This window comes from Galeopterus variegatus, unplaced genomic scaffold (assembly GCF_000696425.1).
Source record: "Galeopterus variegatus unplaced genomic scaffold, G_variegatus-3.0.2 Scaffold589, whole genome shotgun sequence".
Classification (NCBI taxonomy): domain Eukaryota; kingdom Metazoa; phylum Chordata; class Mammalia; order Dermoptera; family Cynocephalidae; genus Galeopterus; species Galeopterus variegatus.
In genome coordinates this window covers 179,081-204,548 of record NW_007726700.1, presented here as the reverse complement: position 1 = coordinate 204,548, position 25,468 = coordinate 179,081, and the positions used below count along the sequence as shown (strand labels likewise).

The 25,468-nt window shown below is 46.6% G+C and overlaps 1 protein-coding gene across 1 annotated transcript in view; it reads left to right on the top strand.

Annotated features, from left to right (window-relative positions):
* The window catches only part of TG (thyroglobulin), a 254,111-nt gene that overhangs the window by 126,243 nt on the left and 102,400 nt on the right, over positions 1-25,468 (top strand). The window contains exons 36-40 of the mRNA XM_008570298.1: positions 11,397-11,531; positions 13,421-13,585; positions 17,418-17,637; positions 19,114-19,207; positions 23,065-23,224. Coding sequence (XP_008568520.1) covers positions 11,397-11,531; positions 13,421-13,585; positions 17,418-17,637; positions 19,114-19,207; positions 23,065-23,224 — 774 coding nt within the window. The remainder of the gene's footprint in view (positions 1-11,396; positions 11,532-13,420; positions 13,586-17,417; positions 17,638-19,113; positions 19,208-23,064; positions 23,225-25,468) is intronic.

Sequence of the window (25,468 nt, the reverse complement as noted above, 5' to 3'; positions counted from 1 at the left end):
GGGGGCTCCTGCTTTCTACTGTCTTCCATTTGTCTTAAAGGAGACGTGCCTTTCCTTGGGTAAACTTTCCCAGGGGTGGGGGAACTCTGGTATGCACGGGGTGGGTGGGTAGGCCTATGTCCCGCATTTACCTTACAACAGCCCATGAGCTAAGAATGGGCCTGTGGCGTTTTTAAAGGGGTGTAAAATTACCAGAAGATATGCAGCAGAAGGAATGTGGCTGGTGAGGCCTGAACAATTTACTACTACCTGGCTCTTAACAGAAAAATCCTGCTGCCTCCTGTCCTAGCCTGAAGAGTCATCATCTTTTCTGTCCTACCTTCCAAGTCCCTGGATCATCTAAGTGGGTCTTTTCTGGCCCTCCTGGGCAACACGACCAGAGCTGCACCCCCAGTGTGACAATTTTGACATGTAGGCATTTCTTTCCAGGAAATGGAAAGGGGTAGCAACAATAAAACAGTACTGTTAATATTCACAATTGGGTTGAAAATGCCCTGTTTTGCAGGTGACAGCAAGCATGCCCCCATGCATTCAACAACACAGCACGATGGTAAGAGCTCCAGCTCTGGAGGCAGACACACAGGAGGTGAAATTTTTAACAAATGTTACTGAACATTTCTGCTCCAAGAAGTTTGCAGGAATGGCTCTATTCAGCCTTTACCCTATATATCGCCGACTTATTGTGCTGTGGGACACATCGGAGGTGATGGCCTCTTCATGGCTCTTTGGGGTAACCGGATGGGATGAGGGGAGCCCTAGCTTCCTCCACCCCTGCCCCCCACAGGACAGAAGGATCAATAGCAAACTATGACCCTTACCATATGAGAAGCTCTGCTCTGTGATATGGGTAATATGACTATTCTTATTTACAGATTAAAACAAAGTGACAATAATTGAGACAGTAAAATTTACCTGGAGTCACAGAGCTGCAGGAGGTAGAAATGGGATTGGGCCTGGAAAAGTGCCCCAGAGTGGTCTCTCCTTATAATGTGCAGTGCCACAACAAAGTGACAATAATTGAGACAGTAAAATTTACCTGGAGTCACAGAGCTGCAGGAGGTAGAGATGGGATTGGGCCTGGAAAAGTGCCCCAGAGTGGTCTCTCCTTATAATGTGCAGTGCCACCTCTTAGACCAGAGGTAACCAAAAAGCCCTGTTGGACAGCTGTGTGTGGATCAAATGAAATGTCCCATGTAGCACATCGCATTGTATCTAGCACAGAGGAGATGTTTCATAACCATTAGCCTTCTTAACATGCAGCATTTTACTTGATAGGAAGTCTCTCATTATAGTTAGCATTTTTATACCGAAGAGCATCACTGGGCAGAGCAGGTTCTGCGAGTTCACGAATGGATGTTGCGGCTGTGTACTTGCTCCCTGGACGATTTGGCGAGGGCTGCCATGGCAAAGTACCGCAGAAAGACATTGTGTCCTCACAGTGCTGGGGGCTGGAAGTCCACAATCAAGGTGTAGATAGGGTTGGTTCCTTCTGAGGCCCTGAGGAGAGGGTCTGTTCCAGGCCTCTCCCCTTGGCTTTCAGCAAGCGTCTTCTTCTGGCACCTTTTCACATGGTCTTCCCTCAGGGCATGTGACTGTGTCCAAATTTTCCCTTTCAGTAAGGACACCAGTCATATAGGATTAGGGTCCACCCTAATGACCTCATTTTAACTTGATTACCTCTGTAAAGTCCCTGTCCCCAAATAAAGTTACATCTTGGGCTGCTGAGGGTGAGGCTTTAACAAATGAGGGTTAGAAGGACACGATTTAACCCGTGGCACTTACTGTCACCCCTCTGCTAAGCACTGAGATACAGAGTTAAAGGTGAAAGCATGCTCACTTGAGAGCTCAAAATAGGTGTTTGGAGGTTGAATAGAGGTGAACATGTCTGTGTATTTTACTGGTGTCGTATATGTTAACAGAGGCTCCAGTAGTGTCTGCTGCACACGTAAGGCATTTGTTCCTGGAGAAAGGCTAACCAACAGGAGGCTCTGGTCCCATTTTCATCTTTCAAATGATCATGAAATAACAAGGGTGTCTTTTTTTTTTCTTCTTTTCTGTTTGTTATCAAAAGAATATCTGCTTTTTCATGAATGCTATCAAGGGCAAAAATAGCCCAGTATGATGTGACTCTCATTTGAAAGGTGATCTGTGGTGGGAAACCAGGATGTCTGAGTGTTGGTCCTGCCCGATGATGATGGGCAGGCGTGAACGGATGTGAACGGGTGTGAACAGGCAGGAACAGATGTGAACAGGTGTGAATAGCAGCGGGGCTCTCCTCTCCAATGAGCGCACTGTGGCCATACAGCCTGAGAAAGCAGCATGAAATCTATTCTGTTCTGATTGTCCCGGGGTCTGCAAAGGTTTGCTGGGGCCTGAAAAGCTTTTCCTGCTGAAAAGCTTCAACCTGTTGCTGTTCACCCCAGCCAGGCTGCGCAGGCATGAAAACCACCTCCAACATTTCCTCCAGCTTTTCCAACGTTCAGGACCCATCACTTTGATAAGTGCTAAGGAGCTGAAAGGAATTTTTTCAGTTCTGATCGCAAGAAAAATAGTGAGGATCCTGTATGCTTCTGGATGCCTTTGAGCTTCTACTCATCGTTTTTATTCTTGGTGATTCTTAGGAAAATCATAATATCTTTTCATTTTACAAAATGGGTCTGCAATCATTCGAATGTTGGAGTGAGTGTCAGGCATTTGCTACTGGTTTGACATTTCTTGTTTGTTTGTTTGGGGTTTTTTTGTTTGTTTGTATTTTGACTGGTAAGGGGATCGCAACCCTTGGCCTGGTGTTGCCTGCACCACGCTCAGCCAGTGAGCACACCAGCCACCCCCATATAGGATCCGAACCCGTGGCCTCAGTGCTACCAGCGCCGCACTCTCCGGAGTGAGCCACAGGGCCGGCCCCTGGTTTGACATTTCTGCACTTTGACTTGATATAAAAATGCTGACGGGTACTTTCCCTTAATGTGCCAAATGAGAAATGTGAGGGCCAGAACAGTTTACCTTTGGTCACCTGGCCAGTGAATGACAGACTTCTTCCTACCATATTAACATGGTCTGTGGTAATGTGTAATATTTTTTTTTTTTTGGCAATTTTTAACAGTTGAAAATACTCTAAAATTTGAAATCAAACATTTCCTTCTTTACCTGATGTCTGGAAAAGAAGGAAGGAGAGAAAAAAGGAGAGAAGAAAGGAAGGAATTAAAAATTGTCCTCTATATATCAATGGAAAATTTCTAATATATTCTAGTCTAGCTTTTTTTCCTTTCCTTTTTTAAATTTACGTTCAAAAAGGCACTCAGCAAAGGGGGAATACGTTGTAGAATGGTTAAATCAAGCTAATTAATATATCCATCATCTCAAATACTTATCATTTTTCGTGGTTAGAACACTTGAAATTTACTTTCTTAGCAATTTTGAAATATACAATACATTATTACTAACTATAGTCACCATGCCGTGCAATAGATCTCAAAATGCTTATTCCTCCACATTGTATAGATATATCATAACATCACATCGTACCCCATAAATATGTACAACTATAATTTGTCAACAATAAAAAACATTTTTTTTAAAAAAAAAGAGGCTACAATGCGTTCCAGAACGGAGTAGCAGAACCTCTGTCACTAGAGGCTATGCTGAGCTGCAGGCCATGCTGCCCAGAGTGGTGGAGGGGCCCAGGCTGCCCCCTCCTTGCCACCAGCTTCTTTGCTGCCCCCCATCCTTCCTTTCCACCACCCGTTCCCCCTCAGCAACTCTGGTTTGTGGTGGGGTATAATGCATGCTCTCCTGGGTTCAAATCCTCGTATGCTGCCTTTGACCTGTATGCTCTTGGGCAAGACACTGGCCCTCTCTGAGCGTTTCCTATTCTATGAAATAGGGATATTATTGTCCATCTCAGTAGAGTATCGTAAGATGGAATCAGACAGCCTTTAATGAATTCTCGAGCACTTCATGCCTGTCCAGTAGATGGTAGTACTTGTTGCTAGTCTATCTGGTCATATTCAAGGGGCTATGTGACACTGGGGCGTCTCTCTTCCCTTCAAGGCCACAGTTTCCCTCTGCTAATGCAAAAGTCCTCTTATCTCTAGGGGCGTATTCTCCTCCGTAGTCTTAGGACCTCCTGGTGAACTATTTCATACTCAGTGAAAGAGTCACCAAGACTCTGAACCACTGCAATATTGTTCAGGGTCAAAGACTGAGAAGGGGTTTATTTGCTGCTGGAGGGAGGGCTGACCTTTCACTAAGTCATTGAAGAGGTCCCAGGTCACAGCAGGGCAGGGTGAAAAGAGCACAGTCCGTGCACCATGGTAGTGGATCTGAGCCTGGGCTCTGCTCTGTGACCTTGGGGTGGGCGGTGACTCTGTAACCTTGGGGGTGCCTCTCTGATCCTGGCAAGTGCCTCTATGACCTTGGGAGATGCTTCTGTGATCTTGGAGAGTACCCTGTGACTTTGCCTACAAGTGCCTTGGTGTCTCCATCTGTTGTTAAGGAGGATCGATGTGAGTTAGCATAAGTAACTCAAATTACATAGTAAATCAATCTCTGTTTCTACTTCTTATGTGATTGATGAGTCGATGACAGTAGGAGGCACCCAGGCCCACCCCGTGAAAGTAGGAGGGTTGTAATGCAGCTGGAGACCTCAGTGGATGGGCTCTGCCGACCACAGGTACTCCGGAAGGACTTTGTGTTTTAGAATGGTCACCCCGCAGCAGCGTGAGAATGGCTGGAGCAGGGGCGAGACCAGCGACAGAGAGGCCCATGTGCAGTCTGTGGCAGTAACTGGAGAGAAATCAGTGAGGCCAGAACCAGGTGGAAAAGAAAGCACAGTCCCCCGAGGGGCTGAGAAGGCAGCTGCGGCAGGAACGGGTGACGAGGATGATGGCGTTTCTGGACTAGACGATGGTGGGTGGGGGAAATATTCCCTGAGGACAAAAAGAACACGGTGTGGGAGTGAAGAGTGGGATTGAGGGTTCAGCAATGGGCTCATTTTGGGACGTGCTGAGGTTGTAAAACCTCGAAGCTGCTATTTATAAATATTACTGCAATTCAGCAGCAGGTCTCCTGTGAAAACTGAGAGTGGCATGGACAGGCATTCTGCCTCGTCCCACTGTGCTAGTGACCTGGAAGTCACAGGGCCAGAGGATGGGAGGTGAGGTGCCCTGGGGCAAGGCTGGGGGTGGGGCAAGGGGAAGAGGGGTCGGGTAGAGTCAGGAGTGAGATGTACGGTGGTGGACATCACCGACAGGTTCAAGCTCCTGTGCCATTTAGAGAGTGTCCCCCAGTACACCAGTCCAGGCTCAGACCCTCATCATTTTGAAAAGATGGTAACCTAACTGCAGCAAGATCCCAGCAGCTTGACCCAGAGATGATGAGGGTCTGCATGGGCTGAATATTTCCCCTGTGACAGCTCTGTTCTGAGCAGTTCACATATAGTCATTTATTCATTCCTGATTACAACCCCATCTTACAGATTAAGAAACTGAGTCTCGGGGAGGAGAAGTGGTTCACTGAAATTCACATCACTGTTAAGTGGAGGCGCCAGGGTAAAGCAGGCAGTCCTGCTCCTTAACCGTGCACGTCTCATTTAGGACGTACACTCACAGCCAATCATGAGTTTCAGCTGCTGGGTGTGTTCGACCTGTTCCCTAGTTTCTGGCAAAGTTAAGGCACAAACTCATCAGCCCCTGCATTCTGTTCAAAGCAGCGGCAGCTCCTGGGGAGGTTCCCAGAGGGCCATGCTGTCCAGCACAACTAGAGAGAGTGGCAGTGGGCGCTGAGGGGCATCACCAGGTAGGACAGTCATTTTGGAGGAGCCAACCCGTCCTGTCTCCCTCTCTGGTCACCTCACCCTCCTGTGCTCTGTCTTCTCCCCGCTCTGGGGGAAAAAGGGTAGTTTCCTGAGGCTTGACTCCAAGCGGCTCAGAGCAAAAGAGCCAATGATCTAATATGATGACAATGGTCAATGTATCATTTGCTCAGGGACATTATGTTTATAAGCGATCCTTAGCAAAGGCAATGCCTCACACAAAGACATGAATTTTAAGAGGAGAGTTTCTCACAGTAGCTAAGGAACTTGCCCAAGAACACAAAGTATCAGACAAGTGAGGTTTTAAACCCAGAACTGTCTCTTTGCACCTACCTAAGTTGTTTCTCAAGCAGTTACAGCCAATAAAACAAAACAACCCAAAGAAATAGTTTAAATATTGTGTAAGGCTTGGGTGTGTGTCAGAATCACCAGGCAAGTTAATAAAGAACACAGAGGCCCCGGCTCTTAAAGAAGGGCAGAGACTGGACTTTGGAATTTCTATCACGTTCCTCAAGTGATTCTGACTCACACCAAAGTTTGAGTACTGCTGATGGATGGATGAAACAATCCTGAATTTTTGGCTAATTAGCCAGTTTTTCCAGGCTGTCACCTTTTACTGTCAGGTGTAGTCCCCAGACTGTAGGGAGCCAATAAATAGTTGTTGAGTGAAAAGGTGAACGAAAGAACAAGCACATGACTGAATTAGTTAATAGAGAAGATTCATAAACCAGAGCTCCACTGAAGCCTGCCATTGCTAGATCTGGAACACAGTTTTGTCCTGTTTTCAAAGCAGCCACACAGCAAAGAGCCTGATTTTCACCCATATCAGTGAGTTACATTGATGATACGTTCAACGGGTGTCCTGTTGGAAAATACAAATGCAAAAATAAGTAGCTTTTCTTTATGCCAGCAATTACCATTTTGAAAAATGGGGAAAAAAAATCTATTCTATCCTTAATTACATCAAATATTAAGTATAATAAAATTCAAATTTAAAAAAATAATGTTTATTCCAAGTAATAACCCAAAGGAGCTTATTTATTTATTTATCGATTTATTTATTTATTTACGGAGTGCAGTGTGATAATTAGGCACGTGTATACAATGTGTAATGATCAAATCAGGGTCATCAGCGTATTCATCACCTCAAATATTTATCATTTTTTGTGTGTGTTGGGCATATTTGAAATCCTCTCTTCTAGCTATGTGAAAATGTACAATAAGTTATTAGTTGTAGTCACCCAGCAGTGCTATAGACCCTAGAACTTATTCCTCCTGTCATTGTAATTTTGTACCTGTTGACCAATCTCTCCGTATCCCCCCTCTCCTCTCCCCTTCCCAGTTTCTAGTAACCACTATTCTACTCTCTACTTCTATGATATCAACTTCTTTAGCTCTCATGCATGAGTGAGAAAATGAGGTATTTATCTTTATGTGTCTGGCTTATTTCACTTAACTAATGTCTTCCAGGCTCATTTATGCTGCTACAAATGATAGGAGTTTGTTCTTTTTTATTGCTAAATAGTATTTCGTTGTGTATATGTGCCACATTTTCTTTGTACATTTGTTTGGTGACTGACACTTGGGTTGATCCCACATCTTGGCTATTGTGAGTAGCGCTGCAATAGACGTGGGGGTGCAGATGTCTCTTTGACATACTGACTTCCTTTCCTTTGGATGAATGCCTAGTAGTGGGATTGCTGAATCACACTGTAGTTCTATTTTTAGTTGTTTAAGGAACCTCCACACTGTTTTCCACAGTGGTTGCACTAATTTACAGTCTCATGAACAATGTAGGAGGGTCCCCCTTTCTCTACCTCCTTGCCAGCATTTGTTATTTTTTGTCTTTTTTTTTAATAATAGCCATTCTAACTGTAGTGAGGTGATATCTCATTGTAATTTTGATTTGCATTTCCCTGATGATTAGTGATGCTGAGAAGTTTTTCATATATACGTTGGCCATTTGTAGTCTTTTTTGAGAAATGTCTATTCAGATCATTTGCCCATTTTTAAATATGATTATTTGTTTTTTGCTGTTGAGTTGTTTGAGTTCCTTGCATATTTTAGATATTGATTCTTTGTCAGATGAATAGTTTGCAAGTATTTTCTCCCATTCTGCAGGTTGTCTCCCAAAGGAGCTTCCTTGAAGTTTGACAAAATAGTTCTAAATTTCATCCAAAAGAATGGTCAAGAAGATATTTTAAAAAGCAAAATAATGTGGGAAGACTTTTACTATTATATGATAAAATACATTATAAAGTGACTATAGTTTAAGAGTGTGGGGTTGGAGCCAACATTTACAAAGAAATGAATGAAAAAGAAGAGATACTCACCAAAACAAATTCACTTACATATAAGTGATTAATATATGATAAATATGTAGTTCAGATTTATTTTTTAATAAATGACACTGGTATTGCAATCTATAAACTATTTTTAGAAAGAAAGGAAAAAAACAATGTGAAAATGAATTAATAAACCATAGTGTCTGCTTTTTAGCACAGGACTCCCCCATTGGGTAAACCTGAAAGCTGCTCCCACCTTGTTCACCTGGAGAGGAGGTCAGCAGTATAGTGAACTCTGGGTCTGTACCTGAGGAAGCTCGGCTCTAGCCCCAGCACCACTGCTTCATTGGCTAAGCTGATACTGGCTGAGCCACCTGGCTAAGCAAAAGGGTGTGTTACTGGATCGCCTGTGTCCTTGTCTGTAAAGCACGGACAGTACCAGTGCCAGCCTCATGGGTTATTGTGTGTACTAATGCAATGGTATTGCATGTTCCTGGCAGATAGTAAACTCTCACAAAATGCTACCAAGGCCCCCAAGCTTTCATGTTTCATCATGCTTTCAAAGAGTTTGCTCTTACAGTGTTTGTGAGATGCACATGCACACCCAGGTGTTGGATTCTGCATAACAGCAATGCCTCATCCAGGGGTTTGTGCAGGTGGCACGGCAGGGACTTGGCTCCAGACCCTGGAATGGCAACAGATGAGCTGGATTTCACTTTGGAAATAAATTCACTTTTCAATTATAGCACTTTCTCCAGACATCAGCCTAAACATGGAGTGGGACAAACACTTCCATTTTAAGGCCATAATTAGAAACTTTGGTCCTGAAACCCCATCATAACTCTTCTCTAAAATTGCAGTGTACTCACCATCTAAAAATACGCAGCTCAGTTTGATCATGCTGTGAAAATGCCACTTGTATTGACCATAAAAGTAGCAACATGGGGAGAACTCTTAAGTTGAGCTGGTGATGCCCAGGGCTCCAGGACAGAGTATGGGGGGTCGTCCTCCTCTAGCTGAGCTCGGGTGAAATCTGCTTACATTATTTGGCAACAAGTCTGAATGAATCTTTTCTTTCTCTTTTTTCTTTTTTTCTTAAGAAAAAAAAAGTGGTGGCATGTTATGAAATGCATGCTTATGTGCCCTTCAAATTTATTTCTTGAAAGACCAACCCCCAGTAGGATGGTATAAGAGTTGGTGGCTTTGGGAGGTAATTAGACCATGAGGGTATAGCCTTCATGATGAGATTAATGCCCTTCTAAGAATAGACAAGAGACAGGGTGCTTTTTCACTCTCTTCTCCCTGCCATGTGAAGGTATGGCAAGAAAGTAGCCATGTGTAAACCAGAATCCATGCTGGCACCCTGATTTCCAACTTCCAGCCTCCAGAAGTGTGAGAAATAAATACTTATTATTTAAGCTGCCCAGGCTATGGTATTCTGTTACAGCAGCCTGAGCCAACTAAGATATGTCAGGATGTCAAAGACAGGTTTGAGATAACAATTACAAGCTTCGCCATATAGCTAAGAGCACAGTGCTATCAAAGGCAAAGATCCTTTCATACCTGGAGATGTTCTGGAAAGAATGCTCAGCTACCTAGGAAACTCAGAGGGAATGGAAAGAGTGTTGATTTAGAGCCAAGGGATCTGATTCTGCTCTGACTTGATCACTTTGCAGAGCCCAGTTTTTGATAAAGTCACACAACCTTTCTGAGCTTTGGACTCCTGATTTGTGAAGGGGGCACTTAGGGCCCCTCCCCCACCCCTCATGTGGGGTGCTGTGGGGATCAGTGTGGTGATGAAGTGAACAGGCTTTGTAAACCGTAAGTGTCCTGCTAGCACAAAGTAAATGCTGACAAATATTTATTAAAAGGATAAACTATTGTAATCTTATGGGGGAAAAAGACAAAAGCAAAAGGAAGAAAAGAAAGAGAGAAAGAAAGAAGAAAGGGATTTTCTCCATTAACTATCAGTCATGTCTCCACTGAACATCTCTCTAGAACCAGAGCTCCTAAGTGACCGTGGAAGCCTGTATTGGGAGGCAGCATTTTAGCCCCTTTAATGTAATTTGTGGACAGTCTAATACACCCATTGACCCGACTCACAGTCCTTTCTTTATAGTGGAACCTTAAGCTTACTGTTGAGGATTCCCTGTCCTCACAGGGACACATGGCCTGGCTCTGGCCATGGCCTTTGCACCAAATGAGATGAGTTCCACTAGACCCTCACCTCTGCCCAAGCCATCTCTCTGCCTGCTACACCTGTGTCTCCTGCCCTTGTGCTGGGACAGCCGTGTCTTATGTACATGACTGGGGAGGCAGCACCGGTGAGCAATCAAAGGGCACATCTCCATAGGTACAAAGAACCAGCTTCAATCTCGTTCATCCTCTTAGGAAGGGTGTGCTCAGGCAAGTCACTTTAACCTCTCCGTGCCTCATTTTCTTCATCTTTGAAAGAGGATGTCTTAGATGGGGTTTTCCAGGAAGTGGACTCTGAGATGCAGATTCTTATGCTGGAAGTTCAGTGCAGAGCACCCAGGGGATCAGCGCCTGTAGGGAAGAGAGGAGCAAGTGTGGCCAAGGAAGAAGAGCTTCCATGCAAATCAGACGATGGCCCCACTGATCCCCCCGTGAGCCCTGAAACTGGGCTGACTCTTCAGAGAGGTCCTATCTTAGGGCCAGGGCACCGGGCCTTTGTCTACCACATAGACTGGTTTTCAGGTTCAGGCTATCCCTGGGGAGAGGAGGCAGCTCTCTTAAACCAAGGGCAATTTCTGGAGAGGGACTCAGTTGGAGGCCACCAGTCACCAACTTCCCACCAGTTAGGGAAATGAGAGCCTTGGTCCTGAGGGGGTCCTGGACAGCACACCACAGTGTCCACTAAAGAGAGCAATGGGCCTGGGAGGATTAAAGGATGCAGTGTCTATGAAGACCTAAGCACAGTACCGCATGGTAAACCTGCTAAGGCTGCTATCCTTATTACCTAGTATTATTCCAACCACTGCTTGGTAGCAGCTGCATTACAATGTTTCCTGTCTTCTCAAATTCTCTCCCATTCTATGAGCTGCTTAATAGTAACAGCCATGCTTTTTTGTTGTTTGTTTTGTCTTATTTTTCACCCTTATATTCCTAGGCTCGATCACAGAGATTGGCTCATAGAAAACTTATAAGATCACTGGAGAGTGAAGATCATGAGAAGGATGCCCCAGGGGCTGCCTTTGGGGACATTGGGTAGTGCTCCACTGTCTTCATTATGCACTAGATGATAAAAGTATATGACTGTCCCCTGCTTTCTCTCCTAGTCTCTCTGGACTCATGGCAGTCCCTGGCCCTCTCTTCAGTAGTTGTCGATTCATCTATCAGGAAATTTGATGTTGCCCATGTCAGCACTGCTGCCACTAGCAACTTCTCTGCTGCCCGAGACCTATGCTTGTTGGGTAAGAGAATTTCCATCCTCCAGATAGGTGGGACAGGGCCTCACACAAGTGCTGCTTAAGATTCTGACCTCAGAAACCCCATGAGACCCCAGGGTAACCTGGGGTGCCTGGCAGGAAGGAATTAACCTGGGAAAGAAGACCTGGGTGGGCTGTCCTCATTCCCCACAGGACAGCCCATAGTCAAGGTCTCCAAGAGGATAAGCTAGCCAGCACATGAAGGACATTAAAATAGGTCAGAGGAAGATCAGAAGAATCTAGCAAGTTAGTCTGAGGCAGAAGAAATACATGGATGCTCTGACAGTCATCCTCAGATAACACGTGGGCCATATGGTGAGGAGATACATTTGTTCTGGCCAGAAAGAAAGAAAGATGCTCATGGGGCAAAGCTAAGAACTGTAGGTAAAACTCAAACTTAAATAGACATTTTTCAGTGCAATTTAAAGAACTTTCTAATAGGCAAAGCTGTCCATAAATGCATAATTCTTTTAGAGAGTTTCCAGTCATTGGTGTTATTTAAACAAAAGCTAGTGACCACTTGATAGGAATGTTCTACAAAGATTTTCAACTTCTGAAAGAGGCTGGCATCAGATAACATTCACACCCCTCCAAGATTCTGAACCTCTCTAAGATTCCATGAATTCCGTGAATCTTCTCCCTTACAAGGTTAGAAAATAATGAGCACAAAGACCTGTGTACCTTACAGACTGGGCCACCATGCACAGATGTACAAGTTGTGCACTGCACATTCTGCGTGGTGCCATTCACAGAGACTGGGCTATGAATAGGGCCTTTAAGCCGTGCACACTTTGTCCAATCAAATGAAGCAGCACTATTTCAGAGCTATTCTTAGTATTGAATACCATGAAATAGTTTAAATTGTCTAGTGCAGTACCTGGCATACATGGGAAAGGATATGGCCCTTGGTAGAACATGGTGGGTATGATGCTGGCTTGGGAGACAATGGAGGGAGGCAGAAGGAGACAAGGTTAAAGAGGAAGGCAAGGGCTGCAGTATGGAGAACCTTGTCTGGTATGACTTAATCCTTAATCCTGTGGACAGCCATGGAGGTATTTTAAGCAGGGAAATGACAAGAGCACATTTATTGATTAAATAAACAAAATGGATAGATAGACTCATGGATGCATAGATGGAGGGTGCATGGGTGAACGGATGGATAGATAGACTCATGGATGCATGGATGGAGGATGCATGGGTGAATGGATGGATAGATAGACTCATGGATGCATGGATGGAGGATGCATGGGTGAACGGATGGATAGATAGACTCATGGATGCATGGATGGAGGATGCATGGGTGAATGGATGGATAGATAGACTCATGGATGCATGGATGGAGGATGCATGGGTGAACGGATGGATAGATAGACTCATGGATGCATGGATGGAGGATGCATGGGTGAATGGATGGATAGATAGACTCATGGATGCATGGAGTGAGGATGCATGAGTGAATGGATGGATAGATAGACTCATGGATGCATGGATGGAGGATGCATGGGTGAACGGATGGATAGATAGACTCATGGATGCATGGATGGAGGATGTATGAGTGAATGGATGGATAGATAGACTCATGGATGCATGGATGGAGGATGCATGGGTGACCGGATGGATAGATAGACTCATGGATGCATGATTGGATGGAAGGACGGATGAGTGAATGGATGGATGGTGGGTGGATGAATAGATAGATGAATGGAAGGATGTGTAGATGGATGGATGGATGAATGAATAGATGCATGGATAGATGGATAGTTCATGTATGCACGATTGGATAGAAGGATGGATGAGTAGATGGATGGATGGATGCATGGAATGACATAACATCTCTGAGGCCCAAGCCTCACTCTTCTCCTGCTTCTGCACAGAATGTTCCCGTCACCAGGCCTGCATCGTCACCACTCTGCAGACTCGACCTGGGGCTGTGAGGTGTGTGTTCTATGCTGACACCCAGAGCTGCACACATAGCCTGCAGGGCCAGAACTGCCAACTTCTGCTCCGTGAAGAGGCCACCCACATCTACCGGAAGCCAGGTAAGCCCAGTTCTGTGCCTTTGTGGCCATTCCTGATAAACTAGGTATGTCTGGAAGGGACCATTTAAGCACGTGGTGACTTGGTGGAAGTGGCTTTTGAGATACTTAAGGGAAAGTTGGCCAAAGTTATCCTGAGCTGGTGTGGATTGAAGGAAGGTAGGAAAAACTACTTATGTATCACTTTTCTTCATTTATTACTTTGAGTGATGGAAGCCATCTTGGCCTTTGAGTTTCTTAGTAAAATAATTAAATAGGCCACTTTTGTTAGTTTTGTAGTTTAGAAAGTTCTTTCACATGCCTTATTTCATTTCATTCTCACACTAATTCTGTGAGGTGGCAGGAAAGGGGCTTTATCCCCATCTTAGAGATTAGGAGATTGTAGCCCAGAGAAGTTAACTTACTTCTCTGATTTCACGCAGCTAGTGATGACACAGGGGGACGTGCAGCCAGATCTCCTATCTTGAGATTTGATCCTCTCCCACAAACCCACACTGCCTAATGAGCACATCATAAGCACTTTGAGGAGAGAAGCTGTTCCTGGCTGAGTTCAATTTAAAAACATATGTGCCAGACATTGTGTCACGTGCTGGGGATACAGGGGTGAAACAGACAAGGGAAGAGTGGCTTATAAATTCATCCCTAAGTAAAACTGGTAAGAGCTGTAAACTGGGAGTTGAGGAAACAGCTCCCCCATTAGATGTGTTGATTGGATAAACTTAACGACTGTGAAGGTTTTGGCTACCTCTGCCATCTTGTCCCCAAGAGCAGGAGTCACAAATTTTCTTTGTAGAGGGCCAGATGATAAATATTTAGGCTCTACAGCCATTCATTTCTTATAGAAATAACCAATATGTAAACTAATGGTCAGGACTGTGTTCCAGTAAAACTTTATTTACAACACCAGGTAGCAGCTGGATTTGGCCCCATCTCTGTCCTAAAGCATCGACAGTCCTTCAGTTCTGTCTTGATGCCATTGACACCATCCTCTTCTGCCCCCTCCTCTACCTAAGCCTTCAGACTACCAGAGTGTCTTCCAGACCCAGCAATGCTTGGATTCCTCAGTGCTGAAGTTTTAGATGTTCAGTCTCAAGTCGTGTCTTCTGTCTGGACATTTATATCACTTAGTCAAGCCAGATAGAGTTTAACAGAGCATTTCACCAATAGTGTAGCTAATCTGTGCAGTAGTGCTGCTGAGAAATGCCTTCCTTAATGTTGAGGTTTGAGTTCTGAAACACAAATTAGGTTGTTTCTTTGTTAATTCAGTGTGACTAAACCTCCATGTGAAAGGCTCACTTCCGAAAGAAGGTGGATGCACATGTGTGTCTATGTAGACATTATTTATTTGCAAATAATGTACATGCCCATAGATAATTTTCTTAACCCAGGTAGTCACATGGCCTAAATATGTGGGCATTCTGGAAAGAATCCACCATTTCTGCAAAAGAATTTAAAAGGGAGAACTGCACATCTAATGTTTTTCCCATGTTTGATTTCATTTAGTTTGGGATTTAGTGGGCAGCCTCCGAAGGGAGGATTAAATACCACTGTCCATGAGAAAGCAGACTTGCATTCCCTCGAAATTCTTTAGCTTTTGTGTTTTCTGGCTTTGCTCCTGCGTGCAGATGATGCCACGTTCATAAAGTGTGGCTCATTCCTGCAAAGCAAAAGAAGGTTCTGCCACTTCGGCAGCCACAATCTTGAATGCTTGACTGAGACCCTTTCATTTATGATTGTAACAGGAAATCCTGTGAGAAGGAACTGTAGGGGTGAGATCAGTCATGATTTGTGTTGAGGCCAGATATAAAAACAACAGCTAATTCTTTCCATCCTGAGTTTCCATTTCGACTTCTAATTTATACTCCAATATTTCTGCAAGAGAGAAGGATTTATTCACTCCTTTCTTTTTTCTTCTTTTCTGTCTTTCTTTCTCTTCCTGCCTTCCTTGCTTCCACCCTCCCTCCTTCTTTCTATTCTTTCCTTTCTTCCTCCCACTCATTCATTCATTCATTTACTCATGTGTTGAACTCCTGCCATTTGCACTGGGTTTGGAACATTACAGGTATTGCTATTTATTACGACATTGTTGTGCTGTAGGAGCTGCTATTATTTATCTCACAAGTGAGAAAATTGAGGGTCAGAAAGATTACAAAGCTTTCCCAATAAGCAGCTGTTCCATAATGTAAAACACAGTTCTGCTTGACTCCTCAGACCATCTATTGGTTCTACCTCAGTGGCCTGGAAATCATGAACAGACATCACACCAGGGTTTCTCAACCTCAGAACCCACTGACATTTGGGGATGGGGAATTCTTTGTTGTGAGAAGGCTGTGCTGTCTACTGTAGGCTGTTTAGCAGCATCCTTGGTCTCTCCCACTAGATGCCAGTAGCATCTCTCCTGCACCCTTGTGACAACTAAAAATGTCTCCAGACAAGGTCGAATGTCCTTGGAGACAAAAATCACTTCCAGCTGAGAACCACTGCATGTTATCAAGTTTTTAAGGACTGGATAGACTTCTGCCTGTCTGCCTTTTTCCCCCATGCTTGTTTAGTCACAACTACAACATATATATTTTTATAGAAGGAGCTGCAGAGAAAGCAGAAAGGCTTTGTCTTTCAATAGCTGAGAGTGGAGTGGAACAGACCAAACACACCTGTTAGAAATTATAAGGGACTTCTTTTTCTCACACACACACACACACACACACACACACACACCCCGTGCATCTCTTCAAGAGTGTTTATTTATTGTTTCCTTTGAACAAGGCCCTAAATTTAGTGGGGAATCAGACACAGGCCTGTCTCAAGTCTCTGAAGACATGGAACTGAGCCCAGACTCAACAGAAGTTTATTGAACCAACGAATGAGTGAAAGAAAATGTAGTAGACGAAATAAGATAGGGCTGCAGAGAAGCTGATAAATGTGGCTTGAGATAGTATTACAAGCAGGGAAATGGGAGCAGTTTTGGACACTGAGCAGGATGGCCTGAGGCACAGTCTTGACCTTCTGGACGAGGTGGGAATTGGGTGTGTGGAGGAGGGTCTCTCAGGTAAGGGCACCTGTGGCCACAGGGGCAGAGAGGGCAAAGCTCTCAACGGGCCCCTGACCCTGTAAGAATGGGAGCGTGGTCAGAGTTGAGATCCAGAGAGGTGCGGCTTTCAACCCTGCCTCACCTTGTCGTCCTGGCAGAATGCCCACCTCTGCCCCTAACCTATTTCCTCACCAGTGGAATGTAAACATAGACCTGCAATCCCTTTGCTACAATTCTGCAATCCAAAAGTTTAGAAGTCAATTTATTTTTGTAAGTTTGCAGCAAATTCACTTGGTGGCAAAAATCTGAGCTGAAGTGACTGAAGAAATTATATACTTTATTCATCCTTCTTAGTGTGAATAATCCATACATTTCATCACAGAAATAATTGATGCCCTTGATGATGGGGCTCTACTCGGAGGACTGCAGATTGTTCACTGCATGGTTCTCATTCTTCTTCAAGGCCCGGGGTGCTGGGTAGGGGACGTGGGCTTGGGGTCGCATCTGCCTTTCATCCGACTGGGAAGAACCCAGGAGATCATGTACAGAAGGGATTAGCAATGCCCTTTGCACATATTTGGGGCCTAATGAAGATCAGCTGTCTTTGCTATTGATAGTTTTTGTTGTTGTTGTTCACACTGTAAACTAACTAGACTTAAGCCATGGGGGTCTGAATGAATTACTGACATTTTCAAGGTACAAAAAGAAGTGGTTTTTATTCTCTTGCTTGAGCACATTCAGAACATCAGGGAGTAGAGTACTCACTGTGGCCTCCCCTTCTCCCCTCCCCTTCCTTCCCAGCAGGCATCCCTCTGCTTGGCTTTGAGGCATCTGCACCCTCTGTGACCATTGTCCCCCATGGCCGGCTGCTGGGCAGATCTCAAGCCATACAGGTGGGCACTTTGTGGAGGCAAGTGGACCAGTTCCTTGGAGTTCCATATGCCACCCCACCCCTGGAAGAAAGCCGCTTCCAGGCACCAGGACCCTTGGACTGGACAGGCTCCTGGGATGCCAGCAAGCCAAGGTATGGGCTGAGAAGAGAACATTCTGGTGAGCGCCCAGAGAAGCCTTCTCCTGTGGGGGTGGTGATGCATTAGCTAAGGTAGTGTTAAGTGCTATAGCAGGAAACCCCTACATATCAGTGGCTTAACTGTTTTGCTCGTGTAAAGTCCACCTGGTGATGGAGGGACTTGTGTGTTCTGCTCCATGTAGTGATTCAGGGACCCAGGCTGATAGAAGCTCTGCCTTCTTCAGCAGAAATCTTCAGAGGTTGCCCTGGACATTGCATCTAGGAAACAGAGGATGTGGAAAAATATGCAGGGGAGGTTCCTATGGGCTGAGCCTGGAGGTGGCGTACATATGTCACTTGCACCAGTATCGCAGCAGCCAATCTCAGCCTCCTGGCCACATCTGCATTTAATGGGGCTGGCAAATTTAGCATTAAAGGAAAAGTAAATGAGCTAATGAAAATATTTTAAAAGATTTTTTTCCCCAATAGGGACAATATTACAAGGAGGTTTTTTGTTTTGTTTTGTTTTGTTTTGTTTTTGACATATTGGAGAACAATTGTGATTTTTTTTTCCTAATTAAACCATATTCCGAGTGCCTGTGGAAAGAGCACCCATAACTGCTGCTCTCCCCCTCCCACCTGCCTTCCCTCCTAAAGGCATCCGCAGCCCTGTCCTCAGCAGCTGCGTCCTCCACATCCATTCCAACCCATGGCTGGCTGCTGAGCAGGTCACAGGCCCATGGGCAGATGGAGTGATGAGCTCCAGGTGCTTGACACTCCAGGAAAAGGATGATGGAGGCGTAAGCTAGAACATAATGCAGAAAGGCATGGATTGTGTGCTCCACCCCTGGGAAACGAAAAAAACAAATGTGCGCTCATTAGAGTGCGTACACGTTAGGATATACGCATCTGGCAGATGCGGTGATCGAGTCACACAGTCTTGAGTGGAAAGTGATTGGAGAGCTTGGGTCATGCTAGCCCAGGGCTGGTGAGGCATGGGTAATGAGTCAAGTCGCCTTTTGGGCAGATTACTATTATGCTGCCATGCGGCATGGTCCCTGATGTGGTCTCAGCTTCTATCCCGGGAAGTGCTCAAACTGGCACCGCGAGATTCTGCTATGGTGTTGAAAGCAGGTCAGACAGCTCATCCAGTGAAAGGTCTGCACACCTGGAGGAAGGGCTCAGGTCCTGAGCCCCATCCATTATCTCCCGTCTAGGGCCATTGGGTCAGCCCCTTCTCTCTGAGTTGGCACGTTGTCCCTGGAGAATTTTTCTCCACCAGCCAGCAGCCAGAGAGAGTGATGGCACCCTGCTATTCCTTCCATCCACTGGCCACTGCCATTTCCTGAAGCTGCCTCTTTGCCACAGAGCTGGTGGGACATCAGGCCTCTGGAACGGGCCCTGGGCTCTGGCCATGGGTGGTGGGCTGGGAGGGGAGACTGGGCAGGTCCCCTTAGTTTCTCCCAGGACTCATGTGATCTGTGTCTGCAGGGCCAGCTGCTGGCAGCCGGGCACCCAAACACCCACACCTCCCGGGGTCAGCGAGGACTGCTTGTATCTCAACGTGTTTGTCCCTCAGAATGTGGTGAGTTCAGAAGCACTTGCTATGTTTGTCCTGAAAACTCTCCCACTAGAAATCCACTGTCCCCGCAGCTGCCAGCACTGCTCACTCACCTCTCCGTGGTCTGCTTAGTTTGTGTGCCTCCGCTGCCGTCCCCAGCTGGCTCTTTGCTTCGTGGAGACCTGAATGACTGGGAGTGAGCAGAGGGACCCTGGTTCCTACGTGACCTCATCCCACCCTCTCTGTATCTTCACCCACCACACCATGCAGGGTGGACTGTTGTCCCGACTCAGTTCTTTAAGAAATGTTGATAAAGGGGCTGTGAGGGGCAGGGCACTGTTGTAGGTGGGGCCGCAATGAGCCAGAGTTGCTGCCCTCATGAGGCTGACATTTTAGTGGGAGGGGCAGAAATAAATAAGCAAGTAGATATTGAATAAGTTATGGTGTTAATAAGTACTGTGAAGAAAAATAGCAGGGTGGAGAGACAACAGGTGACCAGAGGCGTCGGTGGGGTTGTTGGGAGGTGAGGCTTGAGCAGGGCATAGGGGGAGGGTGCTGGGCCACGTGCAGGGGCGAGGGCCAGGAAGGAAGGGCTGCCGCCGCCTTGGAGAGGGCCACGGGGCCACTGGTGGGAAAGGAGCCGGATTCCAATCAGTCTGCAAAGGAGGAAACTGTTCTCCTTGTAAAGACCCCCTCCAGAGCACTTCCGTGGCGCTTTCCCTGTGGACTCTTGTTTGAGGCAGAAGAAGGATAGCTTTGGGACTGACCTGGAATCCCATTATGCTGTTTTGAAGCCTGCATCTGCCTAAGTAGCCCATTGCAGTCCTGGTGTTGAGTGTTCTTTTCTTGTTTTGTGGAGAAAGGTCAGAGTGCATGAGAGAAAAAGGAGATGATGAGTTTTAGGAAACATAGTTTCTGGTGATGCCAACCTGTTATGTGTTGATGGATCCCACCACTTCCTGGACACCTAGCTTACTAGTAGTGACACTAACTGCACCTGGGAGGTTTGGCCACAGCAAGGTGATCTGAATGAGCTTTGCAATGAGGCCACAAAAAATGCGACAGCTCTCACTGGCTGCACTAATGGAAGTGTGGGGCCTTAAATGAGGAAGATGATGGAGTTCCATTCTGCCCAGTGCTGGGCACACCACACCTGCAATGTGAATTAAGTCCTGGCTCTACCTCATTGTCCTAGAGAAGGTAACTCAAGTCTCGGTGCCCCAGTTACCTCTTCTGAAAGTGAGGAAAGAAATAGCATCTGCCATCTTAAAGTTCTTATGAGAATTAAAGAAAACAATGCGTGTTTAAGTGCTCAGTAGTGGGCCTGCCACATACTAACTAATCAAGTAGTGAGAGAGACATTGGAAATGGCAGTGGAGTTGGAGTTGTTTGAGTGGGAGAGTGAGCAGGATTGAGACGACTCCTAAAGGGACGAGAGTCATTCAGCCTAGAAGAGAAAAGAAACACATGGACAATGTAGGAGCTACCCGGCAACATGGAAGGGGTTGCAGGAGGAAGGGAAAGGGAAGGAAGAGACCATCTCTGGAGGCTTCTGCCATCATTCTGCTGCATGCCCCACAGCATACGTCCTTAATCCTCATAACACCTCTAGGAGACATTATACCCATTTCACAGATGTAAAGCCCAAGGCTCAGAGAGGCTAGGTGACTTGCTTAAGATAACTCAGCTAGCGAGTGATTGCCATAGATGTGGTCAGTTGGGCCCCAGAGTGCATGGCTAGGACTAGTGAGAGGTGACCAGTGAGGATTTACTTTTGCCATAATATCAGCGAGAAGTTTGTGACAGTAGTTCACAGTTTACAGAGCACTTTTATATCTATGATTTCATCGCTCTTCACATCAACTCTCCAAGGAAGATAAATTGATAGATAAAATAAATATATAGATATGAGATATAAGTCTCCCCCTCCCCCATTTTAAAGGTGCAGGATCTGAGACTAAGAGAGGTTAAAATGACTTACTTAGGACACACAGCTGCACAGAGTGGAGGCTTGGTCCCATCTCCTGACTCCAAATCCAGGGCTCCTTCCCTTAGGGAAGTTCCCAAAGAGAGCTTTGCCATATCTGTCTAGGGCTGTTTCCCTGGCCCGACCCTGACCTTGGGGGAGGAACACTGACCTCAGCCAGGGGAGGGCCCTACAGAGGAGGGGCCAGTGTCTAGACATTTCCTTCTTGCTACCGTGGTCGCAGAGGCTGAGAACTGACAGCCATCTCTGCGTCTTGGCCTCATCGCATCAGCAGGGGCTGGCAGCAGGCCGAGCAGCCTTCTCTCTTGCTGAGGTGCTTCCCAAAAAAATCACTCTGAGCACTTTCAGGAAGGAGTATGGGATGCATTCATGACCTATCCAACATCCCAGAACAAGTGAAACCAAGACCGCTTGAGCCAGCCTTTTGCTGTGGCATTTTAAAAGGCCTCTGATTTGAAGAATTCACAGTTCCTGCGAGTGGTGACCCTGAAATGAAATGTCACAGAGAAAAGTGCCCAGGAGAGCGTGCTGGGAGGGAGATCAGAGCCAGAGTTCTGGGTTCACCCTTCCTCTCCACAGGTGTTTTAACAAGTTACTTCACCATTCTGGGCCTCTGTTTTCACACCTGTAGAATGGGCACTTATAGCCATTATAGCATCTTCCTCAGGGGTGGGAGATCTAGGGGACATTCTAGGTGTGAGCACTTAGCCCAGCACCCGCAGAGGTAGGTCGTCGGTCAGTGTTTGCTGTTAGTGAGGGGCCCTTGTGTAGGAGCATCTGTGTGTCAGAGGCCACTGCACATGCATGTAGTCAGGACCCTGGACGGTGCGTGCACCACCTGGTGACTGGCATATACCATGGCCTGGAGTCGGGCAATGGAGCCCTAGATGGAGCATAAGGTTCTCATGTAAAAGGGCCAGCCTGGGTCCAAACGCCAGCTCCACTACTACCTCCTGGCTGTGTGAGCTCAGACTAGCTATTTAATATCTGCAAGCCTCCGCTTCCTCATCTGTAAGATGGGAATAATGATAATATGCCAACTCCATAGAGCTGTGTGAGGACTAAGTGAATAACGTGTAGTGAGGACACTGCCTGGCCCAGAGTAAGTGCTTGAAACACCATAGCCGTGTGTTACCAAGTGGGGTCTCAGTCACAGAGTGGCCAACTGGTAGGAGTCACTGAGGACCCAAACCGCTCTTCTGGAATACACTGTGGGCCAGAACCGGGGTGCTGGGGGACTGCACGGCACCCTGGGGCAGGCTCAGGTCTGCAGTGAGCCGCCACTCCTGCCGCTTGCTCAAATGCAGTGCAGGCAAAGTGTCTTCACTTTTTGTGACTCTCAGTTTCCTTGTCTGTAAAATGGGGTTTAATAGTTTGCTCAGGCTGCTGTAACGAAATATCACAGACTGCGTGGCTTGAACAAGAACAGAAATCAATTCTAGAGGCAGAAGTGTGAGATCAAGGTGTGGGCAGGGTTGGTTCTTTCTGAGGCCTCCCTCTTTCCCTGCCTTGTAGATGCCGTCTCCTCCCATGCCAGCACATGGTCTTCCCTCTGCACACGTCTGTGTCCTAATTCCCCCCTCTTATAATGACATCAGTCATATTGGATTAGGACCCACACATATGACCTCGTTCTACCTTAACTGCCTCTTTAGGCCCTATCTCCACATACACTCACATCTGAGGTACTGGGGGCTTGGGCTTCAATGTATGGATTTGGGGGCACGGTGCAGCCCATTACACGGTGCTAGGTGTGTCTACAGGGCAGAGTTGACAGGAGGAGGTGTATATGGGCTCAGCTGGCTCCTAGCCTGGGAAAGTTGTCCTTGCCCAGCTCTTGTGGGTAAAATTAACAGGCCGACCTCTAATCCCCACATTTCTCCAATCCCCGCAGGCCCCCAATGCGTCCGTGCTGGTGTTCTTCCACAATGCCATGGCGGGGGAGGGGAGTGAAGGGCGGCTGGCAATCGATGGCTCCCTCCTGGCGGCTGTTGGCAACCTCATCGTGGTCACTGCCGGCTTCCGAGTGGGCGTCTTCGGCTTCCTGAGCTCCGGTGAGTTGCTGGCCTTGATGGGGCTGCTCGCCCTGAGCCGAGACTCGCCCTCTGTGTATATTCAGCCCTTTCTTCCCGAAGCCCCACACCTCGCTGCCTCTGCTGCTCCTAGAGCCCAGTGAGGCACCTGGTGGAAATTCTAGCACATTCATGAGACCCTCCAGCAATGCTGGTACCCGTACATGAGAATAACAGTTGCCATTTGTGAAAACGTACTATGTGTCTGAAGCTGTTCCAAGTACATCACATGGTTTATCTTGTGATGTGTGGGTGTGTGCATGAGGAAATTGAAGCCCAAGGAGGTGAGAAACTGGCTCAAGGTCATATGGTGAGGAGTAGAGCCAGGACTCACCAGGGGTTGACTTGCCCTGGACATCTCTGAGGAATGGACTGTAGCTCTTCTGTCCCAGGGAAGCCATCGGACTCCGAGTGAGGGCTGTATCAATAAAATGTTCCTGCTGCCCTTTAATTCTGGCCTCACTTGTGAACATGGGCCTGTCCCCCATCCAGGCACAAACCTGTTTATCACCCTGGCTATGCTACGCTCTCTGTTCTCCCCACCAACCACCAGGGCAGAATTGAGCCCTGGACCAACCCAAACCTGCTCCATCCACATCTTCTTCTCCATCTCCAGCCACCAGCAACAGTGGGGGAGGCATCAGGTTGCGGTGGCAGAGGGTAGACGCACTGGCCTTGGAACCTGAAGAGTCAAGGGCAGCTTTGCCACTCACTGGTTCTGTGACCTCTGACAAAACCCTTCCTTTCTCCCAATCTCTTGGTTTTCTCCTCTGTAAAATGGGGTGATTTTACTCAATTTTCAAAGTTACTGTGAGGCTCCACTCTTACATGTCAAGGGGTTTTAGATACTGCAGTGGGTTATACAAGTCTCTGACTGTGACTTGCAAAGACTGAGCTTCATCTCTGTTTTGCAAAGATCTCATATAAGACCTAGAATGTCTTACGTGCTGAGTATGGACGGGCGGGCGGGAGTTAGGATGGCCAGAATGACGAAATGGACTGGGACGTACACGAGTGGGGTGGGCATCTGGCATGAGCAGAAATGCAAGGGTGCTGAGGAATGAGGGCCAGATGGACCATGTGGCGTGAGGCCTTGACAGTCACAAAGAAGATTCTAGGCCCAGTAACAAACAAGATGATTCTTGGCCTATGAAATTGGCAACAAGTTAAGGCAAAATACAACCAGATGCCAATGTGGGAGACACAGATGATAAACAGATCTCAGATTTTTCTTTAGGAGGAACGCGGTCCACTGGGAACCTAAGAATATATGCAGCTTCCTCTTTTCTGGCTCTCCATTCTCTGTCTGAGAGACCTGGGGTCCCTCATGTGGCCCTTCCAAACCCCAGTTTTCTTACCAGTAAAATAAGGGAGTTGTCCTCACCCTCTCGCACGTGTATATGTCGGTGAGAAGTCAATGTGCTGGCTGGGGTCTTGTGGAAGCTTTTTGTTGAGTGTAAAGAATTATTCACATGTGAATTTATTTTCTTCTTCAAAGAGGGAAAACTCCTTGCCTGGGTTTTCTTTCCTCTTTTCAAATGCAAGACGGACAATAATTTGTTAAGTCAGTAGCTCCTTCCTCTGAAGAGGCGGGTGAAAGTCAGGACTCGTCCTGCCGAGCTGTGGGCCGCGGAGCGTTTCCCAGACATGGCTGAGTTTTTGGCTCGGAGCATTTCTAAACAGAAGAGAACGAGTTTCCATATGTCGTCTGTCTGCGAGGGGGTGGGCCTCTGTGATTTCACGGAGCATAATCTGGTTGAGAATTCATGTGCTTCTGGAGAGGCAATCTCTCATTTTGGCTGCCAGCGGGGGCAGCATGTGGGGAGGCGACAGAAGTTTCCAGAACACCCAACCGCTCTCATTTCTGACTTGCACCAATGCTGCCTGTTCATTTTACTCAAAGGAAAGACTGTCAACAAGAGAGGAGAGTCGCACTTACCGAGCACTTCTCTTTACCAGATATGTCGCCTGGTTTACCTCGTTTAGCTCTCACGGCAGCTCTGCGGGGCCTGGATCGAGTGACCAACTCACAGTGGGAACACTGAGGCTCAGGCAGGCTAAGCAACTTTGTTACCCACGGTCACAAATGACATACTGGGTGTCAAACTCTGTTGGTCAAACAGCAGCAACAAGAAGTAACGTGTTACAGCTTGTCCCTCAAATGTCCAGAAGCGCCTTTTTGGTTCTTCCTCCAGTTGTACAGGGCAGGACCCGTCCTTTGCGTTC